Source organism: Stenella coeruleoalba (assembly GCF_951394435.1).
Source record: "Stenella coeruleoalba genome assembly, chromosome: 17".
Taxonomy (NCBI): Eukaryota; Metazoa; Chordata; class Mammalia; order Artiodactyla; family Delphinidae; genus Stenella; species Stenella coeruleoalba.
In genome coordinates this window covers 44,160,167-44,180,231 of record NC_137163.1, presented here as the reverse complement: position 1 = coordinate 44,180,231, position 20,065 = coordinate 44,160,167, and the positions used below count along the sequence as shown (strand labels likewise).

Here is a 20,065-nt window from a genome sequence, read left to right as displayed (position 1 = left end):
CTGTGATTTATTGCTATATTACTATGTAACCAAGGTTATTGTTAAAGATTCTGTTCATTTTTAAGTTGTAAAAAGACTGTAAGAGAAGGATAAATGTTCTGAATTTACAATGAAATGAAAATAAGCACTCTGAGGAAAAGACTATAAAATTTAGTTACTCAAATATTGAAAATTATTTTCCATGTAATTAATATTTAGATTAAACAATCTTTTAAGTTTCTTCCAAGCTAGGTTCTACAATGCCCTCTAATTAGTATATCTCTTACATTGCCTAGCATTTCATTACCAAATAAAATGTGAACAAGTAATCTGATAATAGAGCAGCCTGGTTAAAAACAAAGGCTTGGAAGTTAGATAGACCTGGGTGTGTGTCACATTTAGTGTTTGCTATCGCATGAGCTTGGGCAAAGTTTTAAAGGTCTATTTGCTGCTTTCTTGATAGTAAAATGTCAAAAAAAAATCATGATTATATTGATAACATAATTGATGTACAAGTGTCTAATTTGTTACTTGCTACATAAAAATTAATAAAAGCTGCTATCATTACAAAAATGATACCTTAATCTTAAATATTATGGTAATAATAATAAAAGTACTCAAGAGGAAATATCCATAGACGCATTTTTATCCATTTTGTTTATGCAAGATATCAGTCTGTAAGCAAGTAATACCATTTTGTGTCTATTTCTTCAGTGGTCAGTTTGTGTTATTGAAGAAAACTTTATTTCCTACAAGAAAAATTTATTATCCCATAGTTTTAGAGATCAGAAGTTTGAAATGAGGCCCACAGGGCTAAAACTGAGATGTCAGTAGAGCTGCATTTCTTTCTGGAGGTTCTAGAGAACAATTTGGTTTTCTTAACTTTTCCACCTTCTAAAAGCTTCCTGAATTCTTGGCTCAAATGCTTCATTTTCAGAGTCAGCAGGGAAATCTCTTTCTGATTATGATCTTTTGCTTCCATCCTCCATGTTTAAAGGACCCTTGTGATTACACTGGGTACACCTAGACAATCCAGGATATCCTTATCTGAAGGTCAGTTTATTAGCAACCTTAATTCCATCTGCAGCATTAATTACCCTTTGACATGTAACATAAGATATTTACAGGATGTGGATGCATTTGGAAGGCCATAATTCTGCCTACCACATTGATACATGCATTTTCTCATGCAGAAATTAACCTATAAAATAATGTCTTATTTATGTAAATTTGGCTTCTTATATAATCAACTTTGTCATGGAGGTTAGGATCAACAATTATCAGACATTTACAACACTGCTACCTAACGTATGGTCCACGAACCAGCAGGATCAGTTTTATGTGGAATCTTGCTAGAAATGCAAAATCCCACTTCAGATCTATTCAATCAGAATCAGCATTTTCACACAATCTCCAGTTTTTTAAAATAATGCATCTATCTACACATGTATGTGTAGATATGTACTTAAATTTGAGAACCTTAGGTGTACTATTTATTAGATGATTTATTAAGAGCTTTACATGTGCTATTTTATCTTAATACAATTATTTTAAATAGACATCATTATTTGCATATTTAGGTTAAAAATACCTCTTAATTTCATAAAGTTTTCTGTGAGAGCACAGATTAAGTTGTAGATGCATGGATTACAAGCCAAGTGTGGTCAAACCTGAAGCCCAAGCTTTTCCTCTTTACAATCAGCTGCTCAAGAATGCAGTTTCCTTTTGTGTTGATGTAAAGGGAGAAAAGCACAATAATGAATCAGAAGTTCTTGAAGCCTATTATATTCAAAATTTCCTGCTCCCTAATTTCCTAGGAAATTTATTTTCATTCTTCAAAACATTTAAATATGTCATTAGAAAGAAAAAGCAGATTATTTTTAGAGCTGAACTCAAAACATCTCCTCTGTTAAACAAAGGATAAAAGAAAAGGTAAAAAAAAAAATTCCCAATAGACCATAATTACTTTAAGAAGTCAAAAATACTTAACTTGATATACCTAAGTATGTATTTACATAAACCACTTTATTTCCTAAGGAATCATAAACATTTTACTGGTGACATGGTTTTGAAATTGCCGTTTATGTAAAACTTTGGATTTAACAAATATTATTAACAGCTATAGGAATCTCGTAGTCTACTAGGTAAATAATATACATTTCAAAATACATATAATTTACAGGCTTTACTATAGATACTGTATAGCACAATAAATGCTTAAGGCATTTTATTTCTACATAAGCACTTCTCCAAAAGACAGAGCCAGCTGGATCTCCTCATTTCTCTTTTTATCCCAACAGATTTAGAATTCTTTAGACTCAGTAAAGAAGAAATGATCCTTTTTCCTCATGGCATTATATTTATATATATACACATTACCACTTGTATAAGGTTCTGTATTTAGCAAATTTAATAATATTAAATATAATATATATATCAGGAGAAATATACAAACTAATTATTTTTGAACTTCCTATGATCTTAATTATAGGAATCAACCTAAATTTTCTGCAAACATTTAGTATAGAAACATATTTTTCTTTTAAATAATATTATTGTACTTTATTTTGGTGTATATATGTGTGTGGGAATGCCTACTTCTACTTTACTATTAAGAGATTGATGTTGCTTTCATAAAGAAAAATCACATTATCTGGGATTTTCCCTCCAACTCAGGTAATCAGAATGCAATAATGAATTACTAAATTCAATAATAAATAATGCTTGAGGTATCTTTAAAAGCAAATAATTCAAAAGCTAGAATATAAAGACACCAAATGTGCTATATTTTTAACAGCACAATTTTCTTATTTTAATTTAAAATACATATATATTTTAAAAAGGAATAAATCATTGATTGCTTCTTGTGACTTGCAAAGAACATATCTTAGACTAAAAAGGAAAAGAACAGAAACTTGGGTATCAGTCCAGTGGAAACAAAATTGTTGAAGATAACCCATATGTGACAATTTGTAGGATATAATTATCTTCTAAATTAGAGAAAAAAAATTTAAAGAGAAAAATATGTTCATTAATTTAGAGAAAAGATTAGGGAGACAATAGAATTCTCTGTAGAAGAAAAGAAAATAAGCAAACAATTATTTACCAAATGTGGTAGGAATTGTGACAGATGTTTTTATATATGAAATATCACTTAATCTCTACCCAGATTTTGTAGCTAGATATTTTATCATTATCTTACAAATAAGCAAGCTGAGAGAGGTTAGGTACCTTGACCAGGAATTTGAACTTAGCCCTGTCCAATTCTGAGGCCCCAATTCACTTCCTATTAGGTCTTGTCATCCACTCTTAAGCTACTAGATGGGTTTAGTGGTATTTAAGGGTACCACTAGTAGGTTTAAAGCCTAACCAGAATGAAACATTGAGAAATTGAAGGAAAGAGCAGAAGAGTAGTAGGGAGGAGATAAAGACAAGCAAGACCAATAAGATAGAGAAGGTAAAATGTCATTCACAACATCATCATATAGTCACCAGCAGCCTCAACATCCTTGATTGTTCTCAACTATCTCAGAAACAGCAAAGTGTCATCCTTTGAAAAGAGGCAATACTCCCATAACCATGTTGACACAGTAAGTAACCCCATAGCCATTTCTGGCAATGTCTCTCTCTAGAGAAGTTCTTGGGATGTGACTCACACACAGGTGAGACTCACTTTTCTTTTCTCAACAAAACATTTTTGTTGGCTGTTCTCTCTTACCATTCAATTCCTTCTTATCTTCTTTCAAATCTTAGGAAAGCTAGGCCTACTCAAAAATTAACTCTAGATCATTTTTGTTCTCAGTTCTCTAGTCATTTGTTCAGTGGCTTTTGTACAAATCATTTTGCTTTATGTTCTAGATTTAAAGGCCAAAATACACACTTCTTCACTTTCAAGAATATAAGACTTTGAGAAATTCTGTTGTAGCATACCTTGAAAAAATAAGGCAAGGGCAGATCCTATGGCAAATATTCCTTATTTGGCATTGCCAATCCTTGATGTCAGAATCTTGTCTCTAATCATTATATATATTTGGTCCTTGATGTGTTCTTAATTTAGTACTTTATGATGAGAACAGTGATCATGACAGTTGATATTTATTGATGATTTATTGAGAATGACTTAGCTCCCTAAGAGAACTTTATGCAATTTGCTCTATGTATTTATATACCATCAATTCAACGGAACAGTGAACATTGAATAACAGACTATAACAGAGCATTCCGGTTTTAATCTTATTAAGAATTACCTTTTTTAGGTGTCAGCTACATGCAATATATTGGGATATGTGGTATAGTACATTATTTCATTTAAGTCTCATCACAACCCCATTGGGTGAGGAATGCTTTCTGTCTTTAGATAAAGATATTGAGATGGTGGTACTGAGATTTAAGGTGAGGTTTATTGGAGGCTACAATCACCATACTATTCTGAATCACAGCACATACTGCCTCACTTATCCTCTAAAACCAAAGGATTTTCTGCGTCAGCTTTCCACTGAGACTTTGTTTCTGCCTGACTTAGCTCTCTTGCCCTATGAGGCTGCATACCATTTGTTGAGATGTCTATATCTTGTGACAGGCCCTTTTTCACAGTGTCATTTATGACCTGGGGCAAAGTAAGGTCTTTAGGTAAAGGGTTGGGGGAATGTTTTTACCATGCTGCAATTTGTTTCTTTAATCCAAAATTGCTGAACCCTCTCTTTGGGAAATTTCCCTGCTGGTGTGGCTACATTCTCAGACATGCTGTGCCAAGATAAGAGCATCAGAACTCTTGGCAGGAAGAGGGGAACACACTGAAAATGGTCCTGCATTTGTGTGAGGCCAGGACAATTCCTGGGATATACCTTTGAAACTTATCTAGTTACAGTAGACAGAAACGGTATGTTTCATCATTTTATGGGCCACAGCATGTTGTTGTTATACTATAATAAAGGTGTACTCTGTTATGAGAGCACAAGGAATAGAAATATTTAACCTGGACTGGGGAATCTGGGATGGATCTATGTTGAATATGGAATTTGAGCCAGACCAGGAAAGACAAGGATGTTTTTATAAGTAGGTTGGAGGAGCAAGAATTTCAGTCAATGAGCCCCAGATTCAGCAAAGAGTCATATTTTCCACTGAGCCTATTGAGGTCTTCATATTTATCATCTCATTTATATTCTCCTCAAACTCTAAAACATAGGCATTATTACCTGCATTTTATGGATGAGGCGATTTAGACTCAAAGTAATGTGCTTTAAATCGTGATAGTGTTAAATGGAGGAGCTGGATTCAAATCCACACCATGATCTTAATCCCTGTTTTGAGGACATTCTCTATGTAGGTCTGCAGAGAGGTAGGAAAATGTATGGCCTAGGAGGGAATAGCAAGTAGATGGCATGGCTGTATGTGGAAGAAATTTGTGTATAAAAAGGTGAGTTTCTGTTTATTCCATGGAGTGAAGGGTGGAATAGTTGGGGTGCAGAGGAAAGTGCTTCTAATAGATCTGTTTTGGTTTTACAACATGGATTCAACTTTAATGGTGGAATCCAATAATGTTTATTGAGTCTGTTACTAACAGAAGATCCCCCCCCCCACCCACTTTAGGCACCTTTGCCTTGACATCCTTAATATCAGCTAATGCAGTGGAACGGCTTGTCCCTCTGAACAGTCAGAACCTTACCACACAGAGTAACACAAGTGTGCTGGGCTTATCTGACTTTGAGATGCAAAGGATTGGTGTTGCTGCAGCTGTTTCCTTCTTGGGAGGTGTGATTCAGGTAAGTATGCTGAAACTTGGGAATAAAGAAAGGGAGACAGTAGCAAAGAAAAGGCGATTGGTGTTTTATTTATTAAAGTCATCTTTTCCTGTCAATTGAATTTTTCTTCCAGTTTTATTGAGATAATTGACATACAGCACTATATAAGCTTAAGGTGTACAGCATAATGATTTGACATACATACATCATGGAATTTAAGTTTAATGAACATTCATCATCTCATATAGATACAAAATTAAAGAAATAGAAAAAACAACATTTTTTCTTGTACTGAGAACACTTAGGATTTACCCTCTTAACAACTTCCATGTATAACATACAGCAGTATTAATTACATTTAACACATTGTACTTATTTATCTTATAGTTACATAATATAGTGATTCAATATTGCTATATATTTCAAAATAATCACCATAATAAGTCTAGTTAAGATCTGTCACCATACAAAGATATTACATAATTATTGACTATATTCCCCACACTGTGTATTTCATACCTGTGACGCATTTGTTTTGCAACTGGAAGTTTGTACTTCTATTTTCTTTCAACTATTTCTTTCCTTTCCCCACCCACCTCCCTCTGGCAACCATCTATTTGTTCTCTCTATATTCCTACTTCTGTTTTGTTATGTTTATTTATTGTTTTGTTTTTTAGATTCCATATATAATTGAAATCATACAGTATTTGTCTTTCCTTGTCTGACTTATTTTACTAAGCATAATACCCTCTAGGTCCATCCATGTTGTCGCAAATGGCAAGATTTCATTATTTATATGGTTGAGTAATATTCCATTGTATACATAGACCACATCTTTTTTATTCATTCTTCTACTGATGGGCATTTAGGTTGCTTCCATATCTTGGCTATTATAAATAATGCTGCAATAAACATAGGGGTGAATATATCTTTTCTAATTAGTGTTTTCATTTTCTTTGAATAAATACCCAGGAGTAGAAGTGCTGGATAATATTGTATTTCTATTTGTAATTTTTTGAGGACCCTCCCTAATGTATTCCATAGTGGCTGCACTTATTTACATTCCCACAAATAGTGCACCAGGGATCCCTTTTCTCTACATCCTCACCAGCACTGGTTATTTGTTGTCTTTTTGATAATAACCATTCTGACAGGTGTGAGGTGATATTTCATTGTGGTTTTGATTTGCATTTCCCTTATGATTAATGATGTTGAGCATCTTTTCACGTGCCTTTTGACCAAATGTATGTCTTCTTTGGAAAAATGTCCATTCAGATCCTCTCCTATTTTTTAGTTGGGTTGTATGTTTTTTGATGTTGAGTTCTAGGAGTTTTTAATATTTTTTTGGATATTAAACCATTATCAGATATACTGTTTGCAATATCTTCTCCCATTCAGTAGGTGACCTTTTTGTTTTGTTCATAGATTCCTTTGCTGTACAAAACTTTTTAGTTTGATGAATCCCATTTGTTTGTTTTTGCTTTTGTTTCCCTTGTCTGAGGAAACATATCCAATAAAAGTATTACTAAGGCCAATGTCAAAGAGCATACTACCTGAATTTTTTTTTAATTAAAAAAAAAACAGAACCAAAGAACATAATGCCTGTTTCTAGAGTTTTATGGTTTCAGATCTTACATTTAAGTCTTTAATCTATTTTGAGTTAATTTTTGTGCATAGTGTGAGAGAGTAGTCCAGTTTGATTCTTTTGCTTGTAGCTGTCCAGTTTTCCCAACCACATTTATTGAAGAGGCTGTCTTTTCCCCATTGTATATTCTTGCTTCCTTCATTGTAGGTTAATTGGCCATATAAGTGTGGGTTCATTTCTGGGTTCTTTATTCTGTTCCATTAAGCTATGTGTCTGTTTTTGTGCCAGTAACATACTGTTTTGATTACTGTAGCTTCGTAGTATAGTTTGAAATTGGGAGTGTGATACCTCCAGCTTTGTTCTTTTTTCTCAAGATTGCTTTGGCTATTAGAGGTCTTTTGTGGTTCCATATAAATTTTAGGATCATTTGCTCTAGTTCTGTGAAAAATGCATGCCATTGGGATTTTGATACAGATTGCAATGAATCTATCTGTAGGTTGCCTTGGATAGTATGTCATTTTAACAATATTAATTATTCCAATCTATGAACATGATATATCTTTTTATCTGTTTGTGTCATCTTTTTAAAAAATATTTTTTTTATTTATTATTTATTTGGTTGCACTGGGTCTTAGTTGTGGTAGGTGGGATACTTAGTTGCAGTTCATGGGCTCCTTGGTTGTGGCATGAGAACTCTTAGTTGTGGCATGCATGTGGGATCTAGTTACCTGACCAGGGATCGAACCTGGGCCCCCTGCATTGGGAGTGTGGCATCTTACCCACTGTGCCACCAGGGAAGTCCCTGTTTGTGTCATCTTCAACTTTTTCATCAATGTCTTATAGTTTTCTGAGTACAGGTTTTTTACATCATTAGTTAGATTTATTCCTTGGTATTTTATTCTTTTTGATGCAATTGTAAATGGGATTGTTTTCTTAATTTCTCTTTATAATCATTCACTGTTAGTGTATAGAAATATAACAGATTTTTGTATGTTAATTTTGTATCTTGGAACTTTACAGAATTCTTTGTAGTTTTTTTGCTGGTGTCATTAGGATTTTCTATGTATTTTATCATGTCATGGACAAACAGTGACAGTTCTATTTATTTCTTTCCAATTTGAATTACTAACTTTTTTCTTGTCTGATTGTTGTGACTATGACTTCTAATCCTATGTTAAATAAAAGTGGTGAGAGTAGGCATCCTTGTCTTATTTCAGATCTTAGAGTAGATGCTTTCAGCTTTTCACCATTGAATGTGATGTTAGCTGTGGGGTATATAGGGTCTTTATCATGTTGATGTATTTTCCCTCTATTCCCAGTTTGTTGAGAGTTTTGATCAAAAATGGTGTTGAATTTTATGAAAAGCTTTCTCTGCATCTATTGATATGATCACAATTTTTATTCTTCACTTTGTTTATGTGGTGTATCACATCGATGGATTTGCGAATATTGAACCATCCTTACATCCTTGGGATAAATCCCATTTGATCATGCTGTATCATCCTTTTACTGTATTGTTGAACTGGGTTTGTAAATATTATGTTGATATTTTTGTATCTATGTTAATCAGTTCTATTGGCCTGTAATTTTCTTTTTAGTGTGATACCTTTGGTTTTGGTTTCAGGATGATGCTGGTCTTGTAGAATGAGTTTGAAAGCATTATTTCCTCTGCAATTTTTTGGAATAGTTTGAGAAGGATAAATGTTAACTCTTCTCTAAATGTTTGCTAGAATTCATCTGTGAAGCTGTTTGGTCCAGGACTTTTGTTTGTTGGTAGTTTGTTTGTTTGTTTTAATGGATTCAATTTCATTACTCATATTGATCTATTTTTATTTTCTATTTCTTCTTGGTACAATCTCGGGAAAGTGTACATTTCTACGAATTTGTCCATTTCTTCTTGGTTGTCCATTTTATTGGCATATAGTTTTTCTTAGTAATCTTTTATGATCCTTTATCTTTTCAAAGAACAAGCTTTTTGTTTCATTGACCTTTTTATTTATTTATTTATTTTTAGTCTCCATTTAATTTATATCCTCTCTGATCTTTATAATTTTTTTCCTTCTGATGACTTTGTGTTTTGTTTGTTCTTTTTCTGGTTCCTTTAGGTATCAGGTTAGATTGTTTATTTGAGATTTTTCTTGTTTCCAGAGGTAAGCTTGTATCATTCTAAAGTCCCCTCTTAGCACTGCCTTTTCTGCTTCCCATAAAATTTTGCATCCTTGTCTTTTCATTTCCATTAATCTTCTGATATTTTTTTATTTCAATTTTGATTTTTTCCTCTTTGATTTTTAATTTTGTTCAGTAGCATACTGTTTAGCTTCCATGAGTTTGTGTTTTTGCAGTTTTTTTCCTTGTAATTAATTTCTAGTCTCAAAGTGTTGTGGTCGGAAATGATGCTTAAAATGATTTCAGTTTTCTTAAATTTACAGAAACTTGCTTTGTGGTCTAGCATGGGATCTATCCTGAATATAGTTCAATGTACACTTGAAAAGAATGTATATTCATCAGCTTTTGGATAGAATGTTCTATATATGACTAGTAAGTCCATTTGGTATAATGCATCATTTAAGGCCACTCTTTGATCTTCTGTCTGGATGATCTATTCATTGATTTAAATGGGATGATAAAGTCTCCTACTATTATTGTGTTACTGTCAATTTCTTTCTTTATGTCTGTTAATATTGTCTCTATGTGTTTAGTTGTTCCTATGTTGAGTACATATATACTTACAATTGTTATATCTTTGTGGATTGATCCTTTTATCATTATGTAATGTCCTTTTTGTCTCTTATTACAGTCTTTGTTTTAAAGTCTATTTTGTCTCATATAAATATTGATACCTCATCTTTCTTTTCATTTTCATTTGCATGGAATAACTTTTCCCAACACCTCACTTTCAATTTGCAGGTGTCTTTATTTCTGAAGTGAGTCTTTTGTAGACAGCATATATATGGGTCTTGTTTTTTTATCCATTCAGTGACTCTATGTGGAGTGGATTTTTGACTGGAGCATTCAGTCCATCAACTTTCAAAGTAATTATTAATATTTATCTACTTAGTGCCATTTTGTTAATTGTTTTCTGATCGTTTTGTGGTTGTTTTTTGCTCCTTTATTCTTCTTTTGTTCTCTTCCTTTGTGATCTGATAACTATCATTAGTGTTATCTTTGGATTCCTTTCTCTTTTATTGAGTGTGTATCTATTATAGGTTTTTGGTTTGTGGTTACTATGAGGTTTATATATAGAAATCTCTATATGTATATGTGATTATTTGGGGTTGTTCATTTCTTAAGTTCAAATGCATTCTAACAGTCCTGCATCTCCCACCCCACATTTAATGTTTCATATTTTACAACTTTTAAAAAATATCCCTTAACTACTTATGGTGGTTTAGATGATTTTACTACTTTGGTCTTTAAACCTCCCAACTAGCTTTATATGTTATTGTTGATTTACTACCTTCATTATGTATTTTCCTTTACCAATGAGATTTTTTTCTTTCTCAATTTTTATATATCTAGTGGTCTTTTTAACTTGGGGAAGTCCCTTTAACATTTCTTGTAAAGCTGTTTTGGTGGTGTTTAACTCTTTTAGTTTTTGCCTGTCTTTAAAACTTTTCATCTCTTCATCAAATCTGAATGACAGTCTTGCCGGGTAGAGTATTCTTGGTTGTAGGGTTTTCTCCTTCATCACTTTAATTTATCATGCCACTCCCTGTAGCTTGTATAGTTTCTGCCAAAAAGTCAGCTGATAGCCTTATGGGAAGTCTCTTTTACGTAACTAGTTTCCTTTCCCTTGCTTATTTTAATATTTTCTCTTTATGTTTAATTTTTGACATTGTTATTTTAATGTGCCTTTGTGTGAACCTATTTTGGTTCATCTTGTTTGGAACTCTCTGTGTTTCCTGGACCTGGATGTCTGTTTCCTTTTCCAGGTTAGGGATATTTTCAGCCCTTATTTCTTCAAATAAGTTCTCTGTCCCTTTCTCTCTTCTTCTGGGACCCTTAAAATGTGAATGTTAGTATGCTTGATGTTGTCCCAGAGGTCTCTTTAACTGTCCTCATTTCTTTTTATTATTTTTTCTGCTCAGTTTCAGTGAATTTCACTACTCTGTCATCCAGCTACCGAATCCATTCTTCTAATTACTGTTGATTCCTTCTAGTGTGTTTTTTTATTTCAGTTACGGTATTCTTCATCTCTGTTCTTTATATTTTCTAACTCTTTGCTAAAAATCTTCTACCTTCTTACTCTGTTCATCCAATCTTCTCCTGAATTGTCTGAGAATCTTTATGATCATTACCTTTAAGCTTTATTGGGGAGGTTGCATATCTCCACTTCACTTTGTTGTTTTTTCTATTGTTCTTTCATTTGGAATATATTCCTCTGTTACCTCTATTTGCCTAATTTGTTATTTTTATTTCTATGTATTTGGTAGGTTGGCTATGTTTTCTGACCTTGGAGAAGTTGCTTTTTGTAGGAGATGTCCTATCTGTCCCAGCAGCACACTACTCTCTGATCACCAGTTCTATATATTGTTAGGTGTGCCCCTTATTGAGCTCTATGCATCCTTCTGTTTTTGCAGGCTGACTACTGTAGGTGGTCTGTCCAGTTTGGTTGCTAGGCCCTGTCTTTTGGGAAAACTGCCTTCTGCAGGTGGGCAGGGCCTGGTAGTGATGTGGCTGTTTGCAAAGCCCTAGGTGGTTCCACGGCTAGTGCTGGCCTACTGGTATGTGGAGCTGGGTTCCGGGGTGGGTGGTTATGGGCCCAATAATCTTGGATATAGTGTTGTCCTGCTAGTGGGTGGAGTCAGTTCCTGACGTGGCTGGATGCAGTGTCTGGGGTTTCCCAAAGCTGGTGTCAGCCTGCTGGTAGGTGGGGCCTGGTCCCTGGGGGTCCAGTGGCTAGTGCTAATTCACTGGTGAGTGAAGCCAGGTCCTGGGGTCTCTGGCTACAGGGCCCTAAGGGTCCCAGAGCTGGAGTTTTCTCACTGCTGGACAGGACCTGTTCATGACACAGTTGGCTGGGGTTCTGGGGGGTCCAAAACTGGCGTCAACCTTCTGGTGGGTGGGGCAGGTTCCTGAGGTGGCTGGCTGAAGTGCCCAAGGTGTCTCAGTGCTGACATTGGTCTGCTGGTGGGTGAGCTGCATCATAACATCACAAGCTTCAGGGTCACAGTTGTCCTTGGGCTGGTGTCCACCCACTGGTGGTTGAAGCCAGTTCTTGAGGCTAGTGTGGGCCCACTGGTGGGTGGAGCTTGGTCCCAGAGTCCCTGGCTGCAGGGCCCTGGGTATCTGGCATTGGTGTACTGGCCCACTAATGGGTGGTGCCAGGGCTCAGTGAGTCCTAGGGCTGGTGCCTGCCCACTGGTGGGCAGAGCTGGGTCCCAGGGTCTCTGGCTTCAGGACCCTGAGTTTTTCAGAGTTGATCTTGGTCTACTGGTGGGTGGTGCTGGGTCCCTATTTCTGGCTGTGAGGCATGGGGGGTGTGGCCTCAGGCTAGTATGGTTGCACTGGTGTGTCAGCCGTCTGGTGGGTAGGACCTGTCCCACGGTGGCTATGGGCTCAGATAGTCTTAATGCAGCAGTGCTGCTGGTGGTTGGGGCTGTGTCCCTGCCTGATTAGTTGCTTGGCCTGAGGCATCTTAGTACTGGTGCCTACAGGTTGGTGGGTGGACCTGGGTCCCAGTGCTAATAAGCTAGAGGGAGGATTCCAAATGTCCTTTGCCAGCACCGGTGTCCTCATGGCAGAATGAGCCCCCTAAAGTGACTGCAACCAGTGTCTATGTCTCTAGGATGAGTCCCAGTTACCTCCTGCCTCTACAGGAGGCTCTCCAGGGTAACAAATGTGTCTAACCCAGGCTCCTTTCAAATAACTGCTTCTGCCCTATGTTCCAGAGTGTGTGAGATTTTGTGTGTGCTCTTTAAGAGTGGAGTTTATATTTCCACAGTCCTCTGGCTCTCCCCAAAATAAGCCCCCATGGCCTTCAAAGCCAAACATTCTGGGTGCTCTTCTTTCCACTGCAGGACCTCTAGGCTAGGGAACATGATGTGGAACTGAGACCCCTCACTCCTTATGGAGAACCTCTGCAATTGTAATTATCCTTCTGTTTGTGGGTCACCTACTAGGGGTGTGAGTCTCAACTATACTGTGTTTCCACCCATCTACTCATCTCATTGTGGTTCCTTCATTATATTTTTAGTTGTAGAAGATCTTTTCTGCTAGTCTTCCAGTCTTTCTCATCAATAGTTTCTCTGTATATAGTTGTAATTTTGGATGTGCCTGTGGGAGGAGGTGAGCTCAGGGTCTCCCTACTCCCCCGTCTTGGCCACTTACTCTGTTGCTTTATTTTTATTCTTGTTCATGTGTTTGTCTCTCTACATGGATAAAGGGCAGATGTGTTTTATATTTATGAAAATAGTGTCTATTAAATAGAGTAATTACTTTATAAGTGCTGGTTGAATAAATGAATTAAAATCAATAAATAGAAGTTACAGGGAAGGAGTTCTTGACTTTTCAAGAATGAGCTTTCTAAAAAATGATTTTTTAAAAGGGAATGGGCATCCTTGTAAGGCAATGATGTAGTCCTTGTATTCACACAGTGATCAGATCATCACCGTAGGATAATGTAGGAGAGATTCCTACAATGGGAAGGAGACATGACTAGATTGCTAGGATCCTTCCCAATTTTCAGATCTTATGATTTTACTGTATACATCAGTTAAAAAATGGTATTTAGTTTGTGCCATAGACTTGCTGGTGTGAGGGTTTGGTATTCAGATCTGTACCAGTCTTTGCCCCTTTCAGCATCAAGCATGTTTGTTGTTGCCAGATCTGCTCTAGTCTATCTGTTTCTTCAAAATATCAGACTATGGGGGCTTCCCTGGTCATGTAGTGGTTAAGAATCCACCTGCCAATGCAGGGGTCACAGGTTTGAGCCCTTGCCTGGGAAGATTCCACATGCCACAGAGCAACTAAGCCCATGTGACTCAACTACTGAGCCTGCACTCTAGAGCCCACAAGCCACAACTACTGAGCCCACATGCCACAACTACTGTAGCCCACATGCCTACAGCCCATGCTCTGCAACAAGAGAAACCACTGCAATGAGAAGCTCAGGCACTGCAATGAAGAGTAGCCCCCACTCGCTGCAACTAGAGAAAGCCCTCACACAGCAACAAAGACCCAACACAGCCAAAAAATAAATAAATTTAGAAGATAAAAAAATATCAGACCATGTAATTTACTGTTTCTAATCAGTTGTCAAAATTAGATAACTCAGAAGTGAAAATAAAATAAATGTAGACAAGTACTGACTATTAGACATGGGTTGCCTACTTGATAGCCATTTTGGCTTACTCTCTCATTTTAAACTGGCTTAGGTATACATTAACTTCCTTGGTGGCTGTTTTCTGGGTTGCTAGAGGCTCTATTTTACAGTATTACATTATTTACAAGGTCAAAGATGGTGTAAATTACAAGAAGAGAGAAAAATAGTTGATGATTGCCTGTAATTGGATTGTAGGAAGAAAAATATAACCTAGAGGGAAAGAAACATTAAAATTCTTAGAGTTACATTGCCTTTTAGCTATGTAAAAAGGATGGAAGAATTAAGGATGTAAGACAAAGAACTCCAGCATTCACAGTTCCTCAGAAAACAGATCATCTGAGTGGTAGCTTTACCTAGGAGATTATCAGACTAGAGGGCCAATAGATATATTCTGTGGCTGAGTCTGTGCTTTCATGAAATACAAACCTGTTGCCTGGGTACCTTATAACATTTGCTATTCATTTTTAACATGACATGAATGATGTCAACCTATGTCTGAGACTTGCAAAAGCAAGGTTAGTGGCCTTTTCCTCCTAGCTTGGCCTATGTGAGTCCCCCTCATGAATCTATTATCTGTGTCCATCTCAGAAATAATCAGCCATGTGAACTGGTGATTCAGATTTGGATATGTTGCCATAGATTTGGTATAGATTTTCCTTAACTTATGTTCACTTAAAATAAAAATCTCTGTGTTAACACAGCAAAGATATTATCACTACTTTTTCTGGTCCCATTGTTTTCCATTCATATTTCTTTTTGAATTTATGATTTTTCCTAGGTTTGGACCTTCTCTTATCCCATTCAGCATGGAGAAAGTAGTTTTAGATATATATTAGTATTTTTTAAAAGTCTAAGAGCATATATAATTAGCAATAAGACCCAGCAACCTCTGCTTATTCTCATTTTAACTATTTTCTGTGAGTTTAAAACAATTACCAGGTATTTTGTTATTATATAGACAATTTGGATTAAGAATTTATTTATTTATTTTTTGAATTTTATTTAATTTATTTTTTTATACAGCAGGTTCTTATTAGTTATCCACTTTATACATATTAGTGTATATATGTCAATCCCAATCTCCCAATTCATCACACTACCACCCCCCTGCTGCCACTTTCCCCCCTTGGTTTCCTTACATTTGTTCTCTACATCTGTGTCTCTATTTCTACCTTGCAAACTGGTTCATCTGAACCATTTTTGTATATTGCACATATATGCATTAATATACGATATTTGTTTTTCTCTTTCTGGCTTACTTCACTCCGTATGACAGTCTCTAGGTCCATCCACATCTCTACAAATGACCAAATTTCATTCCTTTTTATGGCTGAGTTATATTCCATTGTATATATGTACCACATCTTCTTTATCTATTCGTCTATAAATAGGCATTTAGGTTGTTTCCTGGATTAAGAATTTAAATGATAATAAAATATAAATGTAAATGTCACAATTCTAGCAACATAAAAATAAATGTCTCATTTCCCAGAATGAAACTCCATAGAATCACAAGATTAAAACAGGATATTATCAAAGATAGTAAAAATAGTTTGGTTTTCATGGCCTTTCATTACATGTAAGATCTGATCCAGAGTTAACATATTTTGTCTTGTAACTTCGTCAAGCATCTGCTTTCCTTTGTCATTAGCTCTGATCCTGGACACGTGACCTATATTTTAGCCAATTTTTAAACAAATGGATGGACTTTATTTGACCTCCAAAGCCATCTGTCTGTTGTCAACCAAAACTGTATGGTCTGTTGGATCTTTTGGATCCAGGTCCTCAAGTGAATATTGCAATTAAACAAGTCACAAAGTTTTTGGCTTCCAAGTACAAATAAAGGTTATGTTTACAGCATATTATAGTCTATTAAGTATTAAATAGTATTATGTCTAGAAAAGCAATGTACCTACCTTAATTAAATACCTTATTGCTTAAAAAACACTAACCATCACCTGAACCTTCAGAGGCTTGTGACAGTAACATCAAAGATCACTGATTACAGATCACCATAACAAATTTAATAATAATGACAATTTTTGAAATATTGAGAGAATTACCAAAATGTGATTTTGGTAATTGAGCAACACGAACACGAATTGAGCAAATGCTGTTGTAAAAATGGCACAGACTTGCTTGATGTAGGGTTGCCACATTATCTTCAATTTTTAAAAGAAACACAGTATTTGCAAAGTACAATAAAATGAAATATGCCTATATTAGTTCAGGAATCTGAAACCTAAGAAATAACAAACATTATGCTAGGTAATAATTTTGTGATTAAAATAAATAATTGAATCTGACATTTGTTGATTTTAATTATGGTTATATCAAGAGGGCATTTTAAAAGAAGTCACACTCATAGAATTTCAGTCTCCTCACATTTCACCCCCCATATCCTCATCATTTCTATCCTAGTCTCACTCACCTTCTGGGGGTAACCCATCTCATTCATTCCAGGTTTATACTTCTAGTTTTTCTTATTGCACAATGAGAAGATACATGTGTGTTTTCTTATTTCCCACATTTTGTCATATGAAAGGTAGTATTCTTTTGTATTTTACTTTATTTTACAACATATCCTAGAAATCATTCCATGTCAGCTCATAGAAAAGTCCTTCATGCTTTTTCATTGCTGCATAGTACTTAATTATATGGATATATCATAGTGATTCAACATATCTATATTTGAGCATTTTGGTTGATTCCAAAATTTTGCAATTGTAAACAATGCTGCTATGTATGTGCACATGAACTTTCATAATGTTATTGGTATCTGTTCAAGGTGAAGTCTTAGAATGGAATTCCTGGATCCAAAAAGTCAGTGCATATGTACATTTTTTAGATATTGTCAAATTCCCTTCCAAAGGAGTTGTAGCAGTTTGCATTCCCATGGAAATGTGTGAGAGTTCCCTCAGCCTCACCAACAGAATGTGTTGTGAGACTTTTCAATTTTAGCCAATCAGGTAGGTGAGAAATTATATTACAAGGGTAATTTGTGTTTCTTAAATTATGAGAGATTTGACACTTTTTCATATGTTTAAGACCATTTATATCCGTTTTGTGAATTGTCTGTTCATATATCTTTCCCATTTTTCTATCACAGTTTTGGTCCTTTACCTCTCAAATTTTATGGGTTCTTTACGTATTATGGATATTAGTCTTTTATCTGTGATATATGCTGCAAATGTTTTCTTCTAATTTGACAGTTTTTCTTTAACTTTATTTTACCATGCCATTAAAAAAATTTATATAGTCAAATTGATGAATTCTTTCTTTTCTTGCCCCCAGATTTTGAGTCAGCATTAGAAATCTTTTTCCTACACTGAGTTTACAGAGGAATTCACCATATTTTTCCACATTAATTTATTAAATTATTTTCTATTATATATTTGTTTATATATAATTTTCTTTTACATTTAGTTTCATGATCAGTGTGGAGTTTATTCTTGTGTGTGGCATTAGATATGGATCTAACTTTATCTTTTTTCTACATGGCTTGCCAGTTATGCCAGCAACATTTATTAAGAAGCTCATCTTTGTTTCCATGTTTTAAGATGCAACCCTCATTATATCCATCTTTATTTAGATCTAGCTCAGGACTTTCTATTCTATTCTATTAGTCTATACATAAAATCTTCGTGGCAGTACCACCCTGTTTTAGAGATGGAGACTTATAGTATGGTTTAATATCTTACAGCAGGAATCCACCTTTGTAGTTTTTATTTCTTAGTATGCTCCTGCTATTCCTATATGTTTGTTTTTCCTTATACACTTTAGCATCACCTTGTCTAGCTCCATAAAAAAGTTGGTTGATATTTTTATTGAGATTGTGTTAAACTGACATATTTATGATGTTGAGTTGTCCTATCCAACAACAGGGATGTCTTACCTTTTGTTCAACCATAGTTCTGTATCTTTCAGGAGTGTTTCCTCTCGTAGGTTTTGCACATTTTTGTCAAGTTTATTCCTATGTATTTAATCATCTTTGTTGCTACTACAAATGAGGCTTTCTTTATCATTATGCCATCTAGTTAGTTATTGTTTGTGTCTATGAAAGCTATTGATTTTTATATATATCTTGATAACTTATTGAGTTCATTATTTAAATTCATTTTATTGTTCATTGATTCTCTGGTATTTTCTAGAGATATTTTTACTTCTTTACAAATTCATATAATTTGTGATTTCTCTTGTCCAATTACATTAGGTTATACTCTATTATAATGTTAAATAATAGTGGAAACAGTGGGCATTCTTGTCTTTTTCTTAAGCTTACTCAAAATGCCATTAGCATCTCAATTAAGATGCTGGCCTTAAAAATAAAGTCTATATATGTTATTATGTTAAGAAATTATGTATTGTTTTATAATTTTGTGTTTTGAATAGAAATCTGAAAAAGTGTTGAATATTGTTATAGGCTTTTTCAGCATATATAGAGACAAGTATATGATTTTTTTCTTCTTAAATCTATTATGTGGTATATTATATGAATGGATTCCCTAATATTGAACCAACATTATATTGCTCAAATAAATACCACTTGATCATGGTGTATTTTATTCTTTTTTTTAAATTAAAATATAGTTCACGTACAATATTAAATTAGTTTCAGTTGTACTGTATAATGATTTGACATATGTATACATTATGAAATGATCACCATGATTAGTCTAGTCCATTTGTCCCATGGAAAGTTATTACAGTATTATTGACCATATTACTTATGCTGTATATCACATCCCTGTGACTTATTTATTATATAACTGGAGGTTTATACCTCTTAATCACCTGAAACTCTTTTGCTCCCTACCTCCCGCCCTGCCTTCCTCTGGCAACTACCCATATGCTCTCTGTATCTATAAGTCTGTTTTTATTTTGTTTTCTTTGTTTTGCTTTTTAGACTCCACCTATAAGTGAGATCATGAGGTATTTGTCTTTCTCTGTCTGATTTATTTCACTTAGCATAAACCCTCTAGATCCATTCATGTTGTGACAAGTGGCAAGATTTCATTCTCTTTTGTGGCTGAGTAATATTCCATTGTATATACATACCAGATCTTCTTTATCCATTCATCTATTGATGGACACTTAGGTTGCTTCCATATCTTAGTTATTGCAAATAATGTGGCAATGAACATTAGTGTGAATATATCTTTTTGAATTAGTGTTTTTGTTTTCTCCAAGTGAATACCCAGAAGTGAAATTACTGGATCAAATGGTAATTATATTTTTAATTTTGGGGGGACCCTCCATAATGTTTTCTATAGTAACTGCACCAATTTATATTCCCAACAACATTTCATGTGGATTCCCTTTTCTTCACAACCTGGCCAACACTTGTTATTTGTTATCTTTTTGATGATAGCCATTCTGACAGGTGTGAGGTGGTATCTCATTGTAGTTTTGATTTGCATTTTCCTGATTATAAGT

General features: G+C 34.8%; 1 protein-coding gene across 1 annotated transcript in view; it reads left to right on the top strand.

The window, feature by feature from the left end:
• The window catches only part of SLC26A7 (solute carrier family 26 member 7), a gene marked incomplete at both ends in the record, with an annotated part of 179,798 nt that overhangs the window by 40,401 nt on the left and 119,332 nt on the right, over positions 1–20,065 (top strand). The window contains one exon of the mRNA XM_079901703.1: positions 5,569–5,741. Within this exon, the coding sequence (XP_079757829.1) occupies positions 5,569–5,741 (173 nt within the window). The remainder of the gene's footprint in view (positions 1–5,568; positions 5,742–20,065) is intronic.